Consider the following 23,630-nt stretch of genomic DNA (forward strand, 5'->3'; position numbering starts at 1 on the left):
GTTAACATATTTTCTTTTCATAAAATTATATTTTATTCCAATGCATCTAGTCTCTACTAGAAAATAAAAATGTTAATTGTTCTTAAAAATATGCTTAATATTCTTAGTAAATTTTGCAATTGATCATCTCAGCAGCTCAAGTGAATTAGACAGAGCTGAAAATAGAGAACACTGTAGGTAAATAAAGCGGGGAAAGAGAGAGGGAGATAGGAGGAAGAAATGAACCCTGGTGCAATTATTCTATTCTTACTTGGATTGTGGATTCGAGAGGTAAAATCACCATTCCTCTGATAGATCACAGTGAGAAACCACAGACTACTTTTCAGATCAGTACTACTTTCTAGGCATCCATTAATTTTTAGGCTCTATGAACCTGTTCTAAATAAGCTTTTTAAAGATGGTTCCATTTTTTTCTAGATGAAATGCAACTGTTTTACTTACTTTGGCTCAGTTGGGTTTGAAACTGTTTACCTGCTTGTTCAAACAGATGTGACTGCACACCAGGATACATAGGCGAGCACTGCGACATAGATTTTGACGACTGTCAAGATAACAAGTGTAAAAACGGAGCCCACTGCACCGATGCAGTGAACGGCTACACGTGCATCTGCCCCGAAGGATACAGGTAGAAGCAGAAATATGCATTTGGATTTGGAGTTAGGTCCTACAGGTCTCAATTCACATTGGCAATTAAATGAAATCTAATTGGCATATTTTTTCTGTTTACTGTTTAGTGGCTTGTTCTGTGAATTTTCTCCACCCATGGTCCTCCCTCGTACCAGCCCCTGTGATAATTTTGATTGTCAGAATGGAGCTCAGTGCATCATCAGGATAAATGAGCCGATATGCCAGTGTTTGCCTGGCTACCAGGGAGAGAAGTGTGAAAAATTGGTCAGTGTGAATTTTGTAAACAAAGAGTCTTATCTTCAAATTCCTTCAGCCAAGGTTCGGCCTCAGACGAACATCACTCTGCAGGTACGATTTCCCCCACCAGCAAGAGCTGATCTCATCTTAAAGCCAATTCAGCTTGAAAGCATAAACATCCGTGGTAGTTTGTGAGTGATACTGTATCTTAAATAGACGGCTACAGAGTGCACAACACAGTGACAGAAAATGCTGCTTGTGTGAAAAGTTTCAATCATTCTTCTCTCCAACATTTATATTTTTCAAAACTAAATGGGACCCTGGTATTTTTATTGACTACTTGATTGTATGAAAAAAAAACACACAGCAACAAAATATATCTCTTTGTTTTGTGCTCGGATAAAGGCATTTTAGTCATTTATGTTTATGGCTCTGCAGTCCAGGCCCTGCACAAGAGGAAGGTTTTTTTTAGGAAACCTGCAGCTGAGGAGAGCGCAGGGGAGACAGAAGACACCTTAGCATTGAGCCAGTGTCTTTTAATTGTTCACCCAGAACCTTTAAGAATTGACATGAAATTAACAGACTTAACTTTTATTTGTACAGTATCCTCCCTTATCCACAGGGGATACCTTCCAAGACACCCAGTGGACACCTGAGACCACAGATAGTACCAAACCCTATATGTACTATGTTTTTTCCTAGACATACATACCTATGATAAAGTTTAATTCATAAATTAGACACAGTAAGAGATTAACAATAACTAATAATAAATAGAACAATTATAACAATATACAGTAATATAAGTTACTGTAGATCTTAGTGACCTGAGCACATTATTTTATTTTTCTTTCCTTATTAATTCGAGAACTTTCGCCTTTTCACTTAGAGGAAGCACTTTATGGTTTCTCTTTGGCATATCCGAATTGCCAGCATCACCTCTCTTGCGCTTTGGGGCTATTATTTAGTAAAATAAGGGTTACTTGAACACAACACTGCAATACTGTGACAGTCGATATGGTAACCGAGATGGCTATTAAGTAACTAACCAATGGGTAGTGCATACAGCGTGAGTACACTGGACAAAGGGATGGTTCACATTCCATGCCGGACAGAGTGGGCCGGCATGAGATTTCATCACGCTACTCAGAATGGTGAGCACTTCAAATCTTATGAATTGTTTATTTCTGGAATTTTCCATTTAATATTTTTGGATCCTGGTGGACCGTAAGTAAGTGAAACTGCAGGAAGCAAAACTGCGGATAAGGGGGGACTACTCTAAGTTTTTCCACCAAGTCACCGTGTAACTTTGAGCAAGGCATTCAGACCCCTACGGAAGGAGTTAGACTGGATTAGGGGTAATAAATTTAAGGTGCTGTACATGGGGCAAATTGGGGCTGCATGTCTGTTTTATCTGGTTAGCAAAATATTTAATATGTTTTGAATTCAAATGACTAGCCAATTTTCTGTAGATCCCACTCCTAATTTGGTTCACCCTGACACTCCAGTGAGGGACAGGGTGTTCTTTAGAAGTCAGGAAGCATGAGACCCTGGAAGGCAGGCAGGCCTTCTTCAAAAAGCCTGTCTCCCTGCCTTCTAACATTTGCCACACCAGACTGTTATGAGAAGTACCCAGAGGTGTTCAGGCTTAAGTCCTAACTTGTATTGAACTGGTCCCTCAAAAGCCCAAAAAGGCCAGAAAGCAGGATCAAAAACAGGTTTCCCCCTCTTCATGACATAGCTATAAATAATTTGTTTTTTTATATGGAATATGAAAATCAGTCTTGCTCATTGAAGTCACATTTCACATATGCCGTAAATAAAGCCCATAACAGGAGCAATAACAGCAGGTAGGTAAAAATCTCCAGCAAAGAAAGTTCTAAGCACACCCAGGGTGTTCACATATTTGTTATCGTTCTTTTTAAAGTTCTTTATGAACTTCTCTGTAACAAGGTAGTTTAGGAACAGGCTGCCTTTCAGGTAATCATTCCAGCATGCGTTATTATTTTCTCATAGCCGTAAGGAAAAAACAAACCATAGCAAAAACTCTTCACTAAGTGATCATGTTTCTTTTTGATGAAATACGTTTGGATGTCATACGTCCTACTCATGTCAAGCTTACTTCCTACTAGATTGCCACAGATGAAGACAGCGGAATCCTCCTGTATAAGGGTGACAAAGACCATATCGCCGTAGAGCTCTACCGGGGACGTGTTCGCGCCAGCTACGACACCGGCTCTCACCCGGCTTCTGCCATTTACAGGTGAAGATCTCTCAGTTACTGGTAAAGGTGAAAACAATTGTTCAATGAAGAACTGTTTCTCCTCTATTATTTTGTAACCGGGGGAGGAGGGAATAATTTTGCTGCAGCGAGCTTCATGATAAGTGAATTAGTTAGGGGCCTGGCAGGAACAGATGGCATACTCAAGTAGGATGATTTGAGGAGAGATTTATAAGGGCACTGTTTATAAAGATTGGTAGGAACAGTACAGTAACCTGGGGCTGGTAACCAGGGACACTGCTACTACCCATATGCTTGAAGGGGTGTGGGGAGGCAGCAGTTATGGAAATCCATGCTCAGAAAAGGAATTATGATTGCCTGACAGAAGCAGTGACCTTCAGTGGGGGGATGCAGTCAGCCCTCAGGGAGGGAACCAGGGTTTTAAATACCAGACCCCAATCTCCTTCCTCCCAACGATTTCCTGCCCATGCTTCCCTTTGGCCAAGTCAGATGTCAGAAAACCAGGAATCCACTGATCCTGGTAACACAGGAGCCTCCCAGGGCTCAGAGCAGGGTGAAGATGGATGGAGAGTAGCTCTAGAGCAACCACTGCAAGGTTCCCAGCACAGTGAGTAATTTAAAGGTACATTCACACAATATGTATTTATTGAGCACCAACTATATATCAGCCACTGTTCTAAGCTTTCAGGAACAAAGCCCCTGCCCTTAGGGAGCTTTCACATAATAAGCCAATGGACACATACAATATGTGATAGGTCATCTTATCATTCATTTTGGGAGTTTTCTAATAGTATAGTGATATTGATGATACATTGAAGATGTGAAAGGGACGTGTTCATGGAGAATACATTTTGCTGGAAGTGTGCTTTTTGCATAAGACTACCTTCAGAGCCCCTCTCTTGGGTTTCAAAACCAATTTTCTCTCGTCCTGCAAACAAGTTCCCTAGCTAATTTCTCCACGGGTGGAAATAACTGCCACCTTTTTGAGCAGGGTCACAAAGTCATACACAGTTTTTCCAGGCAGGTAACTTGCATGAATTAAGCAGGCCAATTGCAGAAAAAGAATGTGCTTTCATCCTTTTACTCTGGAAAAGACCTACGTTTTTAGAGAAGTATTCCTCTACTACAAATGGCTTTGATATTGGCAATATAATAGGAATGGTTGTGACTGGAGTGAACTAAAAGCAAATCTGTGTCGAAACAGGGCTAGCCCACATCTACTCAGTTCTCCTTGAATGATGCCATGTAAAAACGTGGGCCGAGAGTTTTGCCAGAACTCCTGGTTTTTCAAGGAAAGGCAGAAATCTGGCTTTTTCAAATATAGAGTTTTCCCTGCTTTAAATATCAGTTCACATTTTTTAAAAATACCATATGTGGTGAACAAAACAAATCTGTAGGCAAACACACTTGGCAACAAGTTTGTGGGCATTGATTGGGGCATAAAGGGGAGACACTGGCCTCTATATTATTGGTTATTCTTATATATTTTAATGTGCTTCAAAAGCCTTCACATTTTATTTGATCTTTTATAACGGTTCTGGGAGAGTATATGCCAGTTGTAGCTGTGAATGGAATTCGATAAGTCCTTTTGGTGGTGAGCTAACCCATTTGGGAATATTTAGAACATGGAAACAAACACATAATTATTGTTTTCCAAGTAGAATACAATAGTTATTTCATCTCCAAATGGTGATGAATTGGCGCCAACATTTTAGATATTGCTAGGCCTTAAATTATATAGCCTCAATTTGTTTCAGACCATAAAAAGATTTCAGAATATTGATTTTGTGGTTGATTTTTGGTTTTGATTTTTTTGTTTTCTATTATGCAATGAAGCATCACAGAACTCTCAGAAACCACAGTAAAGGTTCTTGAGGTTGGCTTATTAAAGCTAGTATTCATATAAAATATATTTAAAATATTTCTAGATAAGTTGTAGAAACCCAAATGATTATATCCAAATGAGGACTTACTATAAAGAGCTTATTTTGAGTTTATGTTCATTACCATTTTTGCCTAAATAACAGTAGAATATACCCTGTGCCATTTATAAAAAATAATATCTAATTGCACACTTTCGTTCTGAACCAGAAATCCACGTTTCTGATTGCAGATCATCTAATGGAGACATATATTGTGAGGTCCAGGGAAAACATTACTTTCATTTATTTCTCGCTCTTTCGTTTATGGCACAACAATCAAGAAAAGTTGTTACATTATTTTTAAGGAAAAGAAAATAAGCAACAATTACCTAGAATTCAGATAGAGAGATGATAGATTAATTGATTGATTGATATGGATACAGGATATGTATACAAAATATATTTAATATATGAATATGTTAGTATTCCAGTTTGGGATAATAAAAAAATGCTTTTGTGAAATAGAGATTGCTGAGAACATTATTTCAACACACTAGGAAAATCTAGTGTTTGACAGGTAATAATCATAGTAGCTATGTGTGTGTTCAGGTTTAGGCTTGGCTAATTACTAGTATATAAACTTAAGCAAAGTACTTAATCTTTCTGTGCCTCAGAATCCATATCTGTAAATAATATAGCAACTACCTCATAAGGTCACTATGAAGATTTATTCTACACTCAGCTCTGTCCTCACTCTTCACTCAACATTGTCTTCATTCTCATCTCCCTTCTAGCAATATAGGAAAATCTTTCTGATGTCTCTCTCTGGAGTGTAGCAGAGGAGTTGAAAGTGTACCCTCAATCCTCATACATTAACCCTAGAAGTACAGATTGTGTACAATGTCTATGGAGGGCAATTTGGAAATATCTATGTCACTTCTTGACATTTATCCTACAGATATACCTGAAGACATAGAAATGACGTGTGCACAAAGTAATTTGCTGTGACATTGGTCAGAAAGTTAGGAAACAACTCAGGTTTCTATCTAAATAAACTACAGTGCATCCACACAATGGAATGTACTATTAAAAAGGAAAAGGAAGGGAGCCAGCCCTGATGGCCTACCCGTTAAAGTTTGGTGCACTCTGCTTTGGTGGCCCAGGTTCTGTTCCCAGGCGTGGAACCATACCACTTGTCTGTCAGTAGCCATGCTGTGGCAGGGGCTCACATAGAAGAAGCAGAAGAACTTACAACTATATACAACTATCTACTGGGGCTTTGATGGAGAAAAAGGAAGAAAAAAGGAGGAAGATTGGCAACAGATGTAAGCTTAGAGCGAATCTGCCCCTGCAAAAAAAAAGGAAAAGTAAGCGAGAGAGGGAGGAAATGAGAAAGTTCTCTGTGTATGATATTGAAAGATTTCCAAGATATGTTGCTCAGTTCAAAAGGAAAAAAAAAAGTGAGCCATCCCTGATGGCCTAGTGGTTAAGTTTCAGCACTCTTATCACTTCGGCAGCCTGGGTTCATTTCCCAGTCACGGAACCACACCACCCGTCTGTCAGTTGCCATGCTGTGGTGGCAGCTTACGTAGAAGAACCAAAAGGACTTAGAACTAGGATATACAAGCATGCACTGGGGCTTTGGGGAGGAAAATAATAAAAAGAAAAAAAAAAGAGGAAGATTAGTGACAGATGTTAGCTCAGGGTGAATCTTTCCCTGCAAAAAGAAAAAAAAAGTAAGGCAGAGATGGGTAAATAAATATATATATTTGTATTTCCACGTATTTACATGAAGAAAAAACCAAGGATAGAGAAGAATGAGTAAGGTGGAAGCACAATTTGTATATGAATACCATTTTATATCATTTTGATTTTTGAATTATTTGAATGTCAGTACCATTCAAAAATAAAATTGAAGTAATAGAAAAGAGCAGGTGCTCTCAACAGTCTACCTTGATGCAAGTCCCAGCTCTGCCATCTACTAACTGTGTGTCTTGGGCAAATTGTGTAAGCTCTCTGGGCCTCACCTGGTAAAGGGCTATAGTAAATCATAGCTCTGTCTTTGTGGGATTGTGTGAGAATTTTATGATTTGATATGTGTAAGATATTTAGAACAATACATACCAAATAGTAAACAACCATAGCTATTGGGATCACAAATTCAGAATGTCCAAAACTAGGTTTTTTGCTTCACCCAAATGCGTGTTCCTGTTGAATTCCTAGTTTCATTGAGAGCCCTCACCGTCTTCTTGGGCATCAGAAGTGGAGCGGAGTTACTCTTGACTTTTTTCTTTCCTTCACCTTCAACTTGAAATTTGTTCCAAGTCTTAATTCTGCTCCTAATTTTCTGGCTTTTATCCAAATGCCTCTGACCTTGCTCAGGCCTTACTAGAATATGAACTCTGATGAAAGGTACTACTTCTCCATCATTATAGCAAAACCCATCAATAACACCGTTGCCATCAGCTTTCCCATAAGTTGCTTAATAGATATTTTGTTTGGTTGAATTAAATTTTCAAATCTTGATGTGTTTCCACTTTACATAACTTCTTTAAAATTACATCACACTAATATTTTAAAGGAGATATTTTTACATAAGCTTACCTCAGAAAATTTAAGTTCAGTTTAATTGCATGATTTTATGTTATATGAGATTTACTTTGGTAAAACTTTGTTTTCCAAATTATGCATTATTTAATGTGCTGTTGGAGCATCACACATGTGAATAATTTTGTACATCAGGTGCATCTTTTCAATTGCTTGGTTAATTTTCAACATTGATGGAAATGGATTTTATTTATTTTAGTAAAATGAAATCTGTTAAATTAGGGAAAAAGTCATATATTAAGTTACTGTTTCTATTGTAGTATAGTTTTTGGTTTAAAAAGTTTGATTTTAGATGTCAATTTTTTTCTAGAATGAATCAATATGAGAACAATTATTTCATGGAAGTATGTCTGGAGGGAGTAGTTAACATAGCTGTAAGAGTGTTTAAGAAAATCCAGGATGTCATAATTATTTCTTTTGCAGTAGAACTGAAGTGGCATGTACGTTTTCTCGTTTTATTTCTTACATCTGATGGAAGATTGTGGTTCTTGTAGACATGCATACTGCTAACGGGGCCAGAAATACGGGCAGTGGTGTAGAGCAGGTGTTTTCAAATAGCATTCATCAGAATCACCTGAAAGGTGTGTTAATATACAGATTACTGGGCTCCATCTCTAGTTTGTGACTCAGATCTGGGATAAGCCCAAAAATTCTCATTTCCACAAGTTCCCAGGTGATGTTCTGGTCCGGGGACCCCAATTTGAGAACCATTTGTGTAAAAGGAATATATTTGAGCTGTGCTCTGAGAGCTGATGGTGTGCGTCTCTTCTCATATCCAAATTCCATGACATCATGCTTGATGTCGGCCTTGTTGGGAGTATTTCCACCACAGTAGTGAGCAAATGCTATAAATCCAGACTCTTTTTTCAGAGAGCCAGTTGCTAAGCATTTGCCTGCACCCTGCTGTCTAAGGGATCTAATCACAACAACAGAGATGATATAGCTGCCTAACAAGTGAATGAGTGTAGAATATCGCACACATGCCTGATTTTTTTAAGGCTTAGAGCATAGCATAAAGAGGGACTTGGTAATGGTGCCATGAATGAATGAATGAATGAATGGCAGCTAAACTTAAAGCTAACATTAGCAGTAGTCCCTCAGATAGGGATGGAGTAACACATTTTTTCCTCAAGTAGGCTGATAATTGATTGCCCTTCAAAGTGACTTTCTTTTCATCTAGCTAGGCAGAAAATTTTTTTAATTATTAATAAAAATTGTATGCTTCTTTCTTTAGATTCAAATTAACGTCACTTTCCAAATCATATAGCTTCTTTGCAAACATAGTCAACAATTATTTAAAAGTTAGGAAATCAGATGAACACCCTACAAAGGTACAGGACTGTACATGCATTAATCAGTTTCAGCATTTAGGGGAACTGGAAAACTTCAGGGGACTTTCCCTGCCAACTGTTAGGTTTGGTTGGCAACATAGGCTCTGAGCTATGCAACTTACAGGCTTACATTAAAATAAAAAGAATTTAGACTCATTGGAAAGACAGACAGTAGATAGAATCTATATAGTCTTCTCATTTCCAGGATGAACACTCGGCCAATGGGAAGGCACCGCTATTTACCAGCTTTATAGCCTTGAGCAAGTTCCTTCACCTGTTTGTACTCCCATTTCCTCATCTGAGTAACTGGAATTATATCTGTTTTCATGTGTGGTTGGGAGAATTGGAAGTAAGAAGTCTAAAGTGCCTGGTATAGTGATAGGCACAGCATAGGCTCACAATTATTGGTAATGCTGGGTTTACGGATACTCTTCATGCTCAGATATCCAGATACTGAAGAAAAAATACCCAAGTGCAAATGTTATTGCCTTACGTGTGACTCTTACGTATGTTCAAATGTAGAAGTCCCTGTCTATTTTAGTGCATTTTTACTTGTTAGATAATTTGCTTCAAAAGCATTGATAAAAATACAACTTTACTTGATAAACTAATTATTTTACAAAATGTTTTTCTGAAAAGTCTTATGCATATATGTAGATACCTTTAATGCCATTTGGCTTCTCATTCCTTTTGACTTAAAGAGATAGGCAGGGAAATTTTTTCTTACCATCCCCACTTTACAGATGAGGTATCTTTAGCCCAGAGATATCAAAATGAGGTGACCAGTTGAATTTGTCTGGTTTCTGATTCCTATACTGCTGCACAGAATATACCAACAGATTCTTTAAATTTTTAAGGCAAAAAGCAGGAGATCAGATAAGCAAAGTGAACTATTTATCTTTACTAAACTCCTGACATACCTCAAGATTTATGGTTGAGATAGAATATAAAAATGTCATTGTTAATGTGTCCTGCATAGATAAGGAAAATCAGAGACAATTTAGAGCCCTCTTCTTTTAAGCCCTGAGTTTTTAAACTCTTTTTCTGTATCAAACCACAAGACAGTTGAGTAACTGCTGTGTTTTCATACATCCATTTAGAAATTCAAGAAAACAAAATCTCAGATAATAGATGAGTGTAAGACTAAATTACATAATAATGTAAGAAATACAATTTATGTTCCCAGTGGAAGGCTCACTGTTAAGTGGTTCACTTGTGAATTTTGTGAGTCATCATATATATATATTGTTCCCCAGGGAGTAGTGAAAGAGAGTTTATCAGTACTTAGCAGAACCCAAAAGGATGTTATGCATTGTGAGTGGATAGGTAGATGACTGTGATAGACTATAAAACATGATAGCTCAGTTTTGTCATGTGACAACGGGTGTGTCAATCACTGCTTCTATTTTAAAAGAGCATATAGACGAAGGAATCCTGGACATCCCCCAGTTTATCTCATGCTTTGGGAGACAGCGTGAAACACCAACTTAGAATACTCTTAGCTCTGACATATTCTCTTCAGGCCCCGTACACACAATATCATCTTAAACAACAAAGAATCTAAAGATTTTAATTTTTAAATTAAAATATTATTAATTTTAAAATTTTAGTTTGTTAACATGGTAAGTAATATTGATTTTTGAATGTTAAATAAATTTTGTATTCCTGAGATAAATCCCACTTGGTTATGATGGATTGTATTTACATTTGCTAATATTTTATATATTATATATTGTATAATTTTATATATTGTATAATTGTATAACATTTTATATGTTGTATTTGCTTTGCTAATATTTTGTTTAGAATTTTTCCATCTTTGTTTATTACACAATACATTGTTTTATTTTCTTATAATGTGTTTGTTAGGCTTTGGTATTAGAGTAATGCTGGCATCAGAATAAACTGGGAAGTATCCTAAAATATATATATGTATTAGTATTACAATACTTACCTGTTAAAAGGCCAAGATGAATTCTCACTTAATTCTAGGAAATATAAATTGAATTAAGTTCAGTGGTAACTCTTATCAAGTTCTGGAATGATCAGATTAGACATTTAAAGCTTTGTGGAGGAGAAAAATCCGGTCAGTCTGAATTGCACTTATAATTGGGAAAATAGGTTCTAAATCCAAGTTTCAAATCTCTGTACTTTATATGCACTCTCATAGCCTTCAAACTCTTATTATAAGATTATTACATATTTTTTTACAATTCAATGATTTGTAGTAAATGAACGAAGGTGTGAAACCATCATACAAGGCTGTTTTCCATAAAACTGTATTCTTGGGCTATTTGGTAGAGAAATCATCTATTAAAGGCTTGCTAGTGGTGAGAACATGTGCCATTTGTATAGTACTAGGTTCTCTTCAGACTGTTGATTGTAAAAGTGATGGATTATAATTAAGAGCATATACTCTAGAATCAGGCAACCTGGCTTCAAATCTGTTTAGCCCCTGGCTGTGCCACCTGGAGTACCCTAAGTGCCCAATTCTAAGGTTGTTGTGAGTCGTAAATGAGTTAATACACATAAAGTTCTTTGAACAGTATCTGGACCATAGTATGTGCTATATAATTCTTTGGTCTTATTATTTGCGTTTCCCTGATGAGAAAAATAAAGCAGAAAAAAATTACTTGCAGTCACAAATCTAATGTGAGCTAGGACAAGCTGAACAATATTGATCTCCCAGCATTATCCTTTAGGATATGGCCACTGATAAATCCAAATTTTTTGATAAAATGCATCTTTAGATGCCCTGCCCTAAGTATGATTAAAGCCTCTTGACTATCTATAACTCTAATCCAGTTAGTATTACTAAAAAAATTATATATGTTATTCTTAATACATCTTCCTTATATTTTACTGACTTAATATATATTTATTGAGCATCTACTATTTACCAGACACTCTACTGGATACATTAAGGAATACAGAAATAAGTAATACATGGTTTCTGCTTTAAAGTAGCTTACTCAATTGTACTCCATCAAACACCATCATCCACAATGACATACCTGGATTGATTGTCTAAGACCGATGAGTGACCAAGAACCGGTTCCCCAGTACGTAGGAATCTTTTCTTTGCAATTGTAAAGGAAAAAAGGGGGGCCCCATTGTTAATGTTTATGATTTAACTAAGGTCAATATTCATAGAACATGCATGTAAAACTGCTTAAAGAGTTGTATATGATCACAAAAGAAAAAGCAATTGGCCACCACTCTATGTATATCTTTATTTTAATGTTTTACTTTCAACTTTTAGTAACTTGAACAAGATATTCCCCCAAAGAAGTTATTATATTTCTGCCAGTCTTTAGCATTATCTTACAATTAATATTAAAAATAAAGCTGGACTAATTTCTTCCTGAAAAACATTCTGAAATAGTATTGGATTATTTATATGATGATGGTGGTGGTGGTGCTACTAATATGTAACATTTAACTTTGCACTTTCTATATGCTGGATGTTTTGCTCTGCACTTTTAAAAAAATCATTTCATATAGACCTCAAATTATCCATAGGAGGTAGAAATATTTATTAGCATTTACTGAAGAAAAGACTGAAGTTTATTAGAAATTAGTAACTTATCTAAGGTCAAGCATTTAATAAATGCAAGACCAGGATTCAAATCCAGATTTATCTGACTCCAAAATCTATATGCTTCACTATTAGTTGATGTTACTACTCAGCATACCCCCTTAGAGGACCATCATATTTAAGAGCACTAACGGTTGGTATGCAACATTTTTTGGAAAGTGATTTCCTTGTATATTGTTTCCTCTGTTGATTTTAGTGGTATCAAGTGTTGGGATAATTAATGTGTAGAAGGCGAAAATATTGATTGACATATCTAACATTTATTTTTTAAAAGATGATGTCTGAGATAGGTTATCAAAGATCCCTATACACATGGACTCTTCTACCCACTTAAGCTAAAAGAACTTCGAATGTTTTCACAGTTCTGCAGAATGGTTTATATTGTCGGATCACAAAAGCTTTTTATTCTATGTCAGCAAACAGTGGGATATGATTAGACTTCTATGGTGAGAACCATGCAGAAAAGTCAATATATTTCTCTGTAATTTTCCAGGCTTGACCTATTTGCAGATTTAAATATCAGCACCTGGAAATTTAAGCAATCATCTTACGTAGGAATATTAAGTATTCACGATCTCTCTATCATATGCTCCCGTATTTCCATTTTTGAGCCTTTTTTCAATCTTTTCAGTCAATATCCTAGTATATTAGTTCTTTAATATTCGCTAGTGACTTTTGGCCATACTTCCATTATGCCATATGTTGCCTCTATAGTGAAAGGTAAGTGTATTTCTGACACCGCATTGTGTATGGATCCTGTTTTCTTCTTTTGTCCTGTTTCATTGGTCCTGTTTTCATTTTTGCCTGCTGTAACACTCATGTTATTTTTACAACCAACCTTTAAAACTATATAGCACTTACTAATTGCGCCCACTTTTATCTTATTTTTCAATCTTCATTTTCCTTTTACCTCAGTTTCTTAGTGATTTTGTTTTTATCCATTTTATGAATTTCCATAAGCCCTCTCAAATTTTTTAGAAGATGGCAGTAATAATTGTTAGACCTGGCCCTTTAAAGTTAAGAAGAGAAAATGAAGGACGATTGTCATCACTAGAGTCCCTAGATATGACTACGTTAAGCATTTTATTTAATCTGTTATTCCCACCTCTCCACTGAGCATAGACTCCTCACAGTTATAGCATTTGATGGGCATCCCTCTGAAGAATGCAAAGGAAGTAAAAGTATATTACCAATTAACAAATTTCAAAAAGTACAAAGATCCTACCAAGTTGGTTCTTCCTCTATTTGTGTGTATGTTTAATTCTGATTAGTCTTAATGTAATGTATTTAAGAAAGCAGAACCAGTGACCAATGTCTCTAGAGTGTATTTGGCACAGGTATAGGTTCCTTGTTTTTCGAATGCAATTTGGAGTAATAGTATCAGAGTAAATGGAACTTTAATAGCATTTAAAAGCAAATACATAAATTATCCTTTGTAATTTCTACATATTGGGAGATTATGACTGGGTAATGATAAAGTATACTCATTTCCACTTCTCCCAATGGGAAAACAAGCTTATTTTGTATCCATTCCTAAGAAGTAGAAATTGATTGCATCCCCTTGAAAGTATTTTTTAATTTTTAAATCAACTACAGGTCTTTATCTTTATTAAGGTTAGGTAGGAGTATCTTTTCCCAAGGAGTAATTTTTGGAGTTTGCATTGTAATCCCTTTTCTTTAAAAAAAAAAATGGAAGGATCAGCTAAGTTGTTTTTCCTTTGTAGTGTGGAGACAATCAATGATGGAAACTTCCACATCGTGGAACTACTCGCCCTGGATCAGAGTCTCTCCCTCTCTGTGGATGGAGGGAGCCCCAAAATCATCACCAATTTGTCAAAGCAGTCCACTCTGAATTTTGACTCCCCACTCTACGTAGGAGGTAAGCTCTTCCAAATTCAGTGGGTTTCCAAACCTTGCGATTCCTATCACAGACTAATCTGAAGTTGTTAATGCCTGGCGCTGTGGTCATTGACCAAGAGTAATCAATCGCTGAAAGATGGACAGCAGGAATAGAAAAGAGCCCTAGATGGACATTGAGACCATTTTGTTATCCTGGCTCTGGGGCTAACTAAATTTGTGGTTGAGGTGGAGAAGGACATTAATAATGCTTTTGTGTCTATCACATGCCAGGTGATTTATACATCATATAATTTAATATTATTCTTTGATCTGGTCTATAGAAAAAGAAAGTTGGTTAGAGGTCAAATCAGACAATGAAGAAATGATCATGAAACAAGTTTGAGGCAAACTGAGGAGTGCATGACCCCACTCCAGCTCCCTGGAGGAGGTGAACACTACCAGCTTCAGTCACATGTTACCATGCTGGAAGGTCTGCCCTACCAGTTGCTAACTCATGTAGATGATAGGATAATTATTAATTAAATCAAATGATGAATGAATGAACAAATGAATTAAATGTACAAATGGTGTTGCAGTCACAGAAAGTACTTCTGTCTGGCTAAGATCTTAAAGTGAATGAACAGACAGAGGGTTGGAAAGGTGGGTTAGGGCTTGGGATGATGGAGTGAAGACTCTAGACTTTTAATTTTTAAGCAACAAGGAGGCAGATGAGTAAACAGATGAGGGATATGAGGTATGAGCAGAAGTCTGAAGGAGTCCAGAGGAGAGGACCCACAAAGAAGAGAGCTTTGCATGCCTGCCTCTATCTGGAGGAGTAAATATAAACTGGAGACATAGAATTTCAATTTGCAGGCAAAGGAGCAAGAAAACGTTATGTTGAATTGAGTTGCATTGAATTAAATCACATTGCATTGAGGTGAATTGACTGGTAAAATTAGCTCATTTTACAGATAAATAAGCTAAAGCTTCAGAACAGGTCAATGTAACTGGTTTTTTCACCATGACAGGTATTTCAAGAAGTTCGCCTCATTCCCTGCAAAACAGTAACCTTGGGATGCTACACAATTTTAATCTACAAATTGCTAACACAATTTAACCCCTCAAAGCCTTCATTGACGGCGTTTTTTGGAATTGTCCTGAAAGTCCAGAGCACTTCTGTTTTTAGTAATTTCGGCAGCAGGAAATCTTAACACTTGGGTAGAGTTTTAATTTTTTAGAAATAGTTAAAAGTTCAATTCCATAAATATTTATTAAGCACCTCCCATATGCTGAGAACTTAGTTAATAGATGCATGAAAGATACGAAGTTGAAAAAGAAATATCCCTCTGTGTCCAGGGGAGTGGGGAAAGCAGACACATTTTCAAGTAACCAAATGCATTGTAATAAAATATTGCATATTAAGTCTGCACAGCAAGTTGGCTGATCTAGTTGCTTCATGGGAATCACAACTATGAGATTCATGAAAGGACAAAATGTGTTATAGTTAACAGCCGTTGCTTTGGGATGAGTGAAGCAAATCACAGATGTACCTGTGGTTTGAGAGAAAATAAATTATATTTACTAATCACTTGCTATGTGCTCAACACAGTGCTTTTACAGTCTTAATCCTCAGAGACTTGAGGAAGTAGGTATGATGATTTTGTTTCATGGTCCCTAAGGGACCATCTCAGGGACTTCATAAAACTTGTCCAAGTTCACAAAGGTATGAAGTGATAGGCACCTCATGTGAATCCACGTCTGTCTGACCCCAAAGCCATCTGCATTGCTACTCACTTCTTAACACAGAGCAGAAAGGGACGCAATCTAAGTCTTGTGGCTTGTTGTTTCTTTCTGGACTTCTCCTTCACTTGATTTTATTATGGTTTCATTAGAAACCATTTCATTAAATCTTTTAAAATCCCCTTAGAATGTGGTGAAAAGAATACAGAATGGGAGTGCTTGGGTCAGAAAATTTTTCAAAAATGGAAGAAAAAGTTTTAAATTCCAAACTGAAAAATGCTAATCCTTCTAAGAGTAGAGGGCCTGGAAGAATCCAGATGGTGCCTCTGCCCGTCCAGGCCTGCAGGAAACCACTTCCATCCCAGTCTCACTGCCAAAGAACACATTGGGCCCATCTCCTTCCAACTCAAAGTGCAGTCTCAAGGGTAATTCAGATTTAAAAAATACAAGGCAATTGTCAGACCGCAGCCCTGAATTCTGTATGGCAAAGGCAGGAGACCCTGAGTTAGCAAAGGAGAACAAGGTAAACAAGCTCTCCTTTGTCTCCAAGTTTGAAAACAGGGACACTCCCCAAGGAGGAAGGCCTGAAGGTGATGTATCTCACACCTCAGGCCCCCAGCAGAGGTAATTTCTAGCAAAACCAGGAGGCAGCTTTACCTACCCTTGGGTTATCAACTACCTGTGATATAGGCTTTACATAACAGGACACAATCTAATCTTTTGCTTTTCTAGGTGGTCCGATGAGAACATGTATTACCTAATGGGGTTTAAAAAAAAGGTTAAGACCTGCACATAGAGACCCTCCATGTATCATAAATCCTCTCCTAATGCCACCATTGGACAGAGGACCTCAGTCTTGACATCTGGTCCCTTTATTGTCATTTTGAAACACGTAGAGCTTGTTGAGGCTAAAAGCTGTCCACTAAGTTATTTGCTGATTGCTAGACTGATTGAATTCCAGCTACAGTCCATGGCCTAGAGGAAAGGCTAAAAGAAAAAAACCATGGATGTACTTCTGTTTATCAATTAAGACCTGGTTTCCTAGTTAGAAATGTGCTAGGCGTGTGAAACAGTTAACTCAGAATAGTTCTTGATTTTCTGGTATCCTGTTGAAAGTCAATATATGTGTGATGGATCAACATTTTCTTGTACAAATTATTATAATCAGAGCTGGACCTTTTATAATTGTTAGCTTTGGGAATAAAAGGAACACATTTACTAATTGTTTCTCCCAGCTGTGGAACTTCACCAGTCTGTATTTAGTCTTTTTTTTTCTTTTCTTTTTTGTTGTGAGGAAGATCAGCCCTGAGCTAACATCCATGCCAATCCTCCTCTTTTTGCTGAGGAGGAGTGGCCCTGGGCTAACATTTGTGCCCATCTTCCTCCACTTTATATGGGATGCCACCACAGCATGGCCTGACAAAGCGGTGCGTTGGTGCGCACCCGGGACCCGAACCCGGGCCGCCAGCAGCAGAGCGCATGCAGTTAACCGCCACGCCACAGGGCCGGCCCCTGTATTTAGTCTTGACACATGTACATGTGTGTGTCGTACCTCCATCAAAATGAGCTATTAAAAATAGCTTTGGAAGAAGTTCTTTTTTAACCTCTGAAGAAAGGACCATAAATGTGTGGGCGTTAAAATCCACACATTTATAATGGATTAATATGATTAAATTAGAAGAACTTGTCCCAGAGCAAGGAATTTCCTATCACTAGTCCTCTCCTGGAAATGGTACATTTCACCCTCTTGACCCCACTCTACAAAGCGACTCAGTCTTCAAGGCCAGATGAACATAGACTGAAAGCCTGAACTCATGGAACTTCACAGCCAGGACACCTAATTCAGAAGCTGTCAAAGTGTGAACATGGACTACCTGTAGCCAAATCACCCAGGCTGCATATTAACATTTAGATTTCCGCACCCCACCCCTTCCCACTGGGTCAAAATCTCAGGGTGGGGAGAGAATGGGGCCTGGGAAGCCGCCTTCTGAACACGCACCTCTGGTAGTTCTTATGTATGATAACCTCGGAAAGAACTGCTCTGGTCCATGCACTCTTGTTATAGAGAGAAAACTAATCCCCAGAGAGGGAAGTGGCCCAAGTGCATGTAGAACCAACAGTAAGGACTTAGACTTCTAGCCTAGTGGTTTTATACACCTAGCTGTCTGGCTTTGGGGCCTGCTGGAACTCAAATGGGCCTCCTTTGACTGGGAAAGGAGACCATGCCACGAGGCGGGGCCCAGAGAGTGCTGAGGTTGTTGGTCTTTATAACCAATGAACCCCCAAGAGAGTGAGAACCGGGGTCTTCCCCAGCCTAGACCCTCCAGCCAGTAGCTCAGAATCCAGGCACAGCGAGGGTGTGCGTGCCAGCGGGGAACATCAGCTGCTCTGAAGGCCTCCTGCTCCCTCCCCTTACCCAACAGTAACTGGATGGCTGCCTTGTGCAGGATTCCATCCAGGAACTATTTCAGGGTCTGGCTTAGGCCATGGAAAGATTCCTCCCTTTTGCCAAATGAGGGTTACCAGATGACTGTCACTAGTGGAATGTATATATACAAAGATTGCAAATCCTGTTTTTGGAGGAATTTCTTTTGTATTCTCAACTTCTTGAAATATGAAGGCTTCACTCTCAATTAGCAAGGAAAAAAATGACGTGAATGAGGTGCTGTCCTGATAGTTTTCCAGGCACTGACATCCACAGCTGAGCTCAGCACATTGCTGGTGGTGAGCTGAATTAGTTGCTAGCTTAGGATTTGTCAGTGCTGGGCTGAATGATCACTGTGAGCCCAGCTCTCACCCCCTGAAACTGGATGGACTGAACCGTGACTCTAGAGATTGCAGAGGTTTGTCTCATCAGCCCACCTCCAACCAATCTTCCTGGGTGACACTGATCATGTCACGCAAGCTCTCTGGGCCCAGGGCCCTTCATCTTTAAGGGGTAGGATTGGTCAGAGGACTGCACTGAGCTTTGTGGAGCTCTTGGCTTCCAGGGCTGTGTGTCCGGGTTGAGGAGGTGGGTGGAGAAAAGGGAGCGTTAATCCCTCCCGCATTCCCCATCTCACCTTTAGTTACAGTAGCTCTGCTTTTAAGTTTTATGTATTTATGCCTTCGTGTAAGGTTTTGTTTGAATCAAATGTTAAAGATTAAAGATTGACCACCAATGAACTAGGTTCTTTATTTTAGTTGTGCATTAGAATTACTTGAAGCGTCTTCCAAAAAACAGAAACAAACACACATCTCTTCTCCCGCCCCCACCTCGCCCAGATGATCTGATCAGGTTCCTCTGGGCTGAGGCCCCAAACAGTATTTCCTCAAAGATCCCACGTGATTCTAATGTGCAGCCAGGTTGAGAACGACAGGACTGGATGCTCATGATGTCTGGTTCTCCTAAAGAAGTGTCACACAGACGGCCACCCTGCTGGAAAAGCTAAGAAGGTCTGGGTGGCAAATGGCTGAGGATCGCCCAAAGAGCCTGACCTCTGCCTTGGTGTCCCTCCCCAGGCATGCCCGGGAAGAACAATGTGGCTGCAGCTCTGCGCCAGGCCCCTGGGCAGAATGGCACCAGCTTCCATGGCTGCATCCGGAACCTTTACATCAACAGCGAGCTGCAGGACTTCCGCAAGGTGCCCATGCAAACCGGCATTCTGCCGGGCTGTGAGCCATGCCACAAAAAGGTGTGTGCCCACGGCACGTGCCAGCCCAGCAGCCAGTCGGGCTTCACCTGTGAGTGTGAGGAAGGATGGACTGGGCCCCTCTGTGACCAGAGGACCAATGACCCCTGTCTTGGAAATAAGTAAGTTTGGGCTGCTTCATAGTTAAACACACATACTCCAACCCTAAGAACAAAACCCAAGAAAGAAAGGAAGAAGGGAGGGAGGGAAGGAAGGAAAAAGGAAGGAGAGAGGGAAGAGAAGGAGGTCAGACCATTAGCACTATCTCCATACTCTTTCCATCATCCTGCCTCCATTCTCATCCCCTCTGCCTAACGCATCTCCATTCTTGCATTCCTCCTCCGCTGTAGATGCGTACATGGCACCTGCTTGCCCATCAATGCATTCTCCTACAGCTGTAAGTGTCTGGAGGGCCATGGGGGTGTCCTCTGTGATGAAGAGGAGGATCTGTTTAACCCCTGCCAGACGATCAAGTGTAAGCATGGCAAATGCAGGCTCTCGGGACTTGGGCAGCCCTACTGTGAATGCAGCAGTGGATACACTGGCGACAGCTGTGATCGAGGTAAGCCAACCCAGCAGGTCATCTCCCTCTCTGGGCAAAACAAGAGGGACCCCCATCTTTGAAAAGAGAGAGAGAGAGAAAAGGAGACAGAGACAGAGAGAGATAGAGGGGGGCGATATGAGGAATGCCAGGTCTGTGCACTACTTGCAGTTGCTGATGTTGATTTATTTCCCAGTGTTGTGAAGCTACCAGACGTGAAATGTCCTAACCCTCCACCGCCAGATTTCACACGCCTTCAGCTGTCCACTCACAGCGTGATTCGCTGTGAAAACACTCCTTTTTACCTTACGTAGAAGCAGGTTTACTGTACTCACTTCTTACCTTTACCTGCTGATCTCATCCAGATATATTAGTAACTCATCTTCTGGCACAGAGAAGAGGGAGCTAATAATTCTGCTGTAGTTTTAGGACAAAATCACCTTTGACCTTAGAATCAACTGATTTAGGACAGCAAATTACACAGGTGAGAGGAACGGAAACGGGCTGCCTTATTCGCCCACCTTTCTCCTGCTTTGTGTGATCAGCCTCCAGCTGGCACGGATTTTGTTGTGCGTATCGGAGGGACGAAGCGAGGAACGTGCCCGTGGAAGCTTTTAGCAGATGTCTCTTTTTGAACTAGTTCATACTAGGGTAATTTATGAAGTTAGTGGAATGTTACTTGTATTAAGTAACAGATTGAATGATATTAAACTCCAGGTCTAATAAATTAAATTGCATTCTCTCTGAAACCGCTCCCTGTGGTAAACAAAACCAGCTGTTAGTCGTGTAAAAACAGAAGATGTGTATTTTTGCAATAAACGGAAAGATTTAGGAATCCAATTTTCTTGTCAGTCCAATAGCACAGTATTTAGAGTCCACAGATATAGTATTCACTTTGCTGAAAATAAAGGCCAAAAAGAAGTACTTTTTAATGAATAGCAGGCTGTGCCACCAGCCATGATATATAATAACACTGAAAATAGCATTCACAAACGAGAAGCAAAAGCAGTGCCTCCTGAAGTGAGTTGTGAATTCTCCGTCACTCCACGTGACTTACAGCGACTCTGCCCTTACAGTGCTTGTGCTTCTTGTTCTTTTCTAGAAATCTCTTGTCGAGGGGAACGGATAAGAGATTATTACCAAAAGCAGCAGGGCTATGCCGCTTGCCAAACAACGAAGAAGGTCTCCCGGTTGGAGTGCAGAGGCGGGTGTGCGGGAGGGCAGTGCTGCGGACCTCTGAGGAGCAAGCGACGGAAATACTCTTTCGAATGCACTGATGGGTCCTCCTTCGTGGATGAGGTTGAGAAGGTGGTGAAATGCGGCTGTACCAGGTGCGCCTCCTAAACGCACCCCTGGCCTCTTTTGTCTTTGGAAAATGTTGTATACTTCTTGACCATGTTGGACTCATTAATGCTTCATAGTGGAAATATTTGAAATATATTGTAAAATACAGAACAGACTATTTTTATTATGAGAATAAAGACGTTTTTTTTCTGCATTTGGAAAAAAAAAAAAAAAAGAAATGCTTGAACTAAAGCTTCCCCGATGCTGGAGAAGTATGAAGAAAGATGTACTTAGAGACATGAGGACCACGTTGGGAACCATCGTATCTTGGATTCATCTTTGTAGCCTGCGGAAGACAAGCAGAAGCACATCCACAAGGGAGAGGCGAGCTACTGTGCGCTGACGTGCAATTGCCCAGAGCATAAAACCCACGTGCCCTCGTGCGCATGTCTACAGTTCACGAGGACAGACCAAGCACATGTGTGTGAGTGAGGATGCAAGGCAGAGGAGTGGAACTCCAGAATTCACAGATAGAACAAATGGTTGAGTAATATTTTGTGCAAAATATAGTGTCCTGAAGACCTGGGTTCCATTCATGAGAGGAGATGGGAGTGCTAAAATAAATTTTATCTTCTTTTTAAACGTCAGCATGTTAGCAGAAGAAGCACACAAAAGTGTTTATCTACCATTTTCCAGTATTAATTTTTTGTAATATAAATGATAAAGAAGATGATAAAGAACCAATAGATTATTGATAAATAAATTAGTAATAATATGAATTTTTGTTTCTATGAGTTCTAAACAGCCCTATACAGTATTCAGTTTCAATGAGAAATATTTATTGTATCAAAGTACATTGTACTTAACATTTTAGGCCATCCTTTTGCTGTTCCTCGATGCTTTAATATATATTAATTTATAATTGTCCTGATATTTTTGTATATTTTTCAAACTTAAAAATCAGGATTTTTTGTTTTTCTGGCAATAGTACTAACATAGGGTGTTATCTTGGGATAAATATGTGTTGGTCTGTTTACCTTGACACCTGACCATTGGGGTCAATGACCTTCTGGCCTCCTTCGGGACACCTGCAGAGAGTGTGTAAAGTCTATATGTGAAATGGTCGTTGTACAGAAAGAAGTGGCCCCTCTGCAAATTGTCCTCGCAGAACAGAAATGGTGCGTAGCAATCGACACTAGAAAAGTAGATCTTTCGCAAATTAATATTTCTTTGCCATTTTTTGCCCTTCTATTGGGGGTGGGGTGGGAAGAGAAAAGCTGTAATGTCAAGAACTGTGATTTTTTTTCCAAACAATAAAGCTCCTTTATTACCTTAATGTTCCCATGTTAACATGTTTGCTGCTAAATTACAATGTAGAATTGATAATGATTTATAGTGGACTGTGCTCTTCCCTCATTAAAATCCCAGGGTACCCTGTAAAATGCAGATGTTTCTTTCCAAAAACTTTTTTTTTACAAAGAAAATTAGATGTACATGTATAATTCAGTGTGCTTTGTCTTTCTCCAGACTAATATCAGTGACACTACTGATGTTTGCAAATTAAACAGATATTTACTTCATTAACAGCTTGGTGGTTTTCTTAGAAATTGCACAATGTTTAGAGTCTCCTCCTTAAGAATTTCTTAAAGTGATACAGAAAGAACAGGGAAGAAAATAATACCTTCTTGTTGCCAGAAGTTGGTTTGAGAGTAGCATATTGTCACACATGGGGACTTGGGCATGGCCACGTGAAAGAGATGGATAGAAGAACCCATTCTTTGCTGTGAAAAAAGTGGGTATTCAATTCATTTCTTCCAAAAAAATTATAAGGTGAAGTCTAACTTGGCCACAAATGGTATTTTTGTTTTTGCTTTTCTTTTCCCCTCAATTAGAACAGGATGGAAAACAACAAAAGACAAAAAATGCCTTTCTCCACAGGCCCTCTCAGGCAGGGGTTGGTAATATCAAGGTCTACCATCCAGAACAGGGAAATGACATTGGCTGGGTAGAATATTAATACCCACCCACCGTGCTGAGATTTCTGTGTTTCC

General features: G+C 39.0%; 1 protein-coding gene across 2 annotated transcripts in view; it reads left to right on the top strand.

The window, feature by feature from the left end:
• The window catches only part of SLIT2 (slit guidance ligand 2), a 359,630-nt gene extending 336,715 nt beyond the window's left edge, over nt 1-22,915 (top strand). For both annotated transcript variants that reach the window (XM_004432303.3, XM_004432305.3), the window contains 7 exons: nt 488-625; nt 735-975; nt 2,997-3,127; nt 14,229-14,383; nt 19,585-19,876; nt 20,105-20,316; nt 21,398-22,915. In XM_004432303.3, coding sequence (XP_004432360.1) covers nt 488-625; nt 735-975; nt 2,997-3,127; nt 14,229-14,383; nt 19,585-19,876; nt 20,105-20,316; nt 21,398-21,639 — 1,411 coding nt within the window. In that variant the 3' untranslated portion in view covers nt 21,640-22,915. The remainder of the gene's footprint in view (nt 1-487; nt 626-734; nt 976-2,996; nt 3,128-14,228; nt 14,384-19,584; nt 19,877-20,104; nt 20,317-21,397) is intronic.
• The last annotated feature ends 715 nt before the right edge of the window (nt 22,916-23,630 follow it).

This window comes from Ceratotherium simum, chromosome 8, assembly GCF_057802395.1.
Source record: "Ceratotherium simum simum isolate JZ-2026a chromosome 8, ASM5780239v1, whole genome shotgun sequence".
NCBI lineage: Eukaryota > Metazoa > Chordata > Mammalia > Perissodactyla > Rhinocerotidae > Ceratotherium > Ceratotherium simum.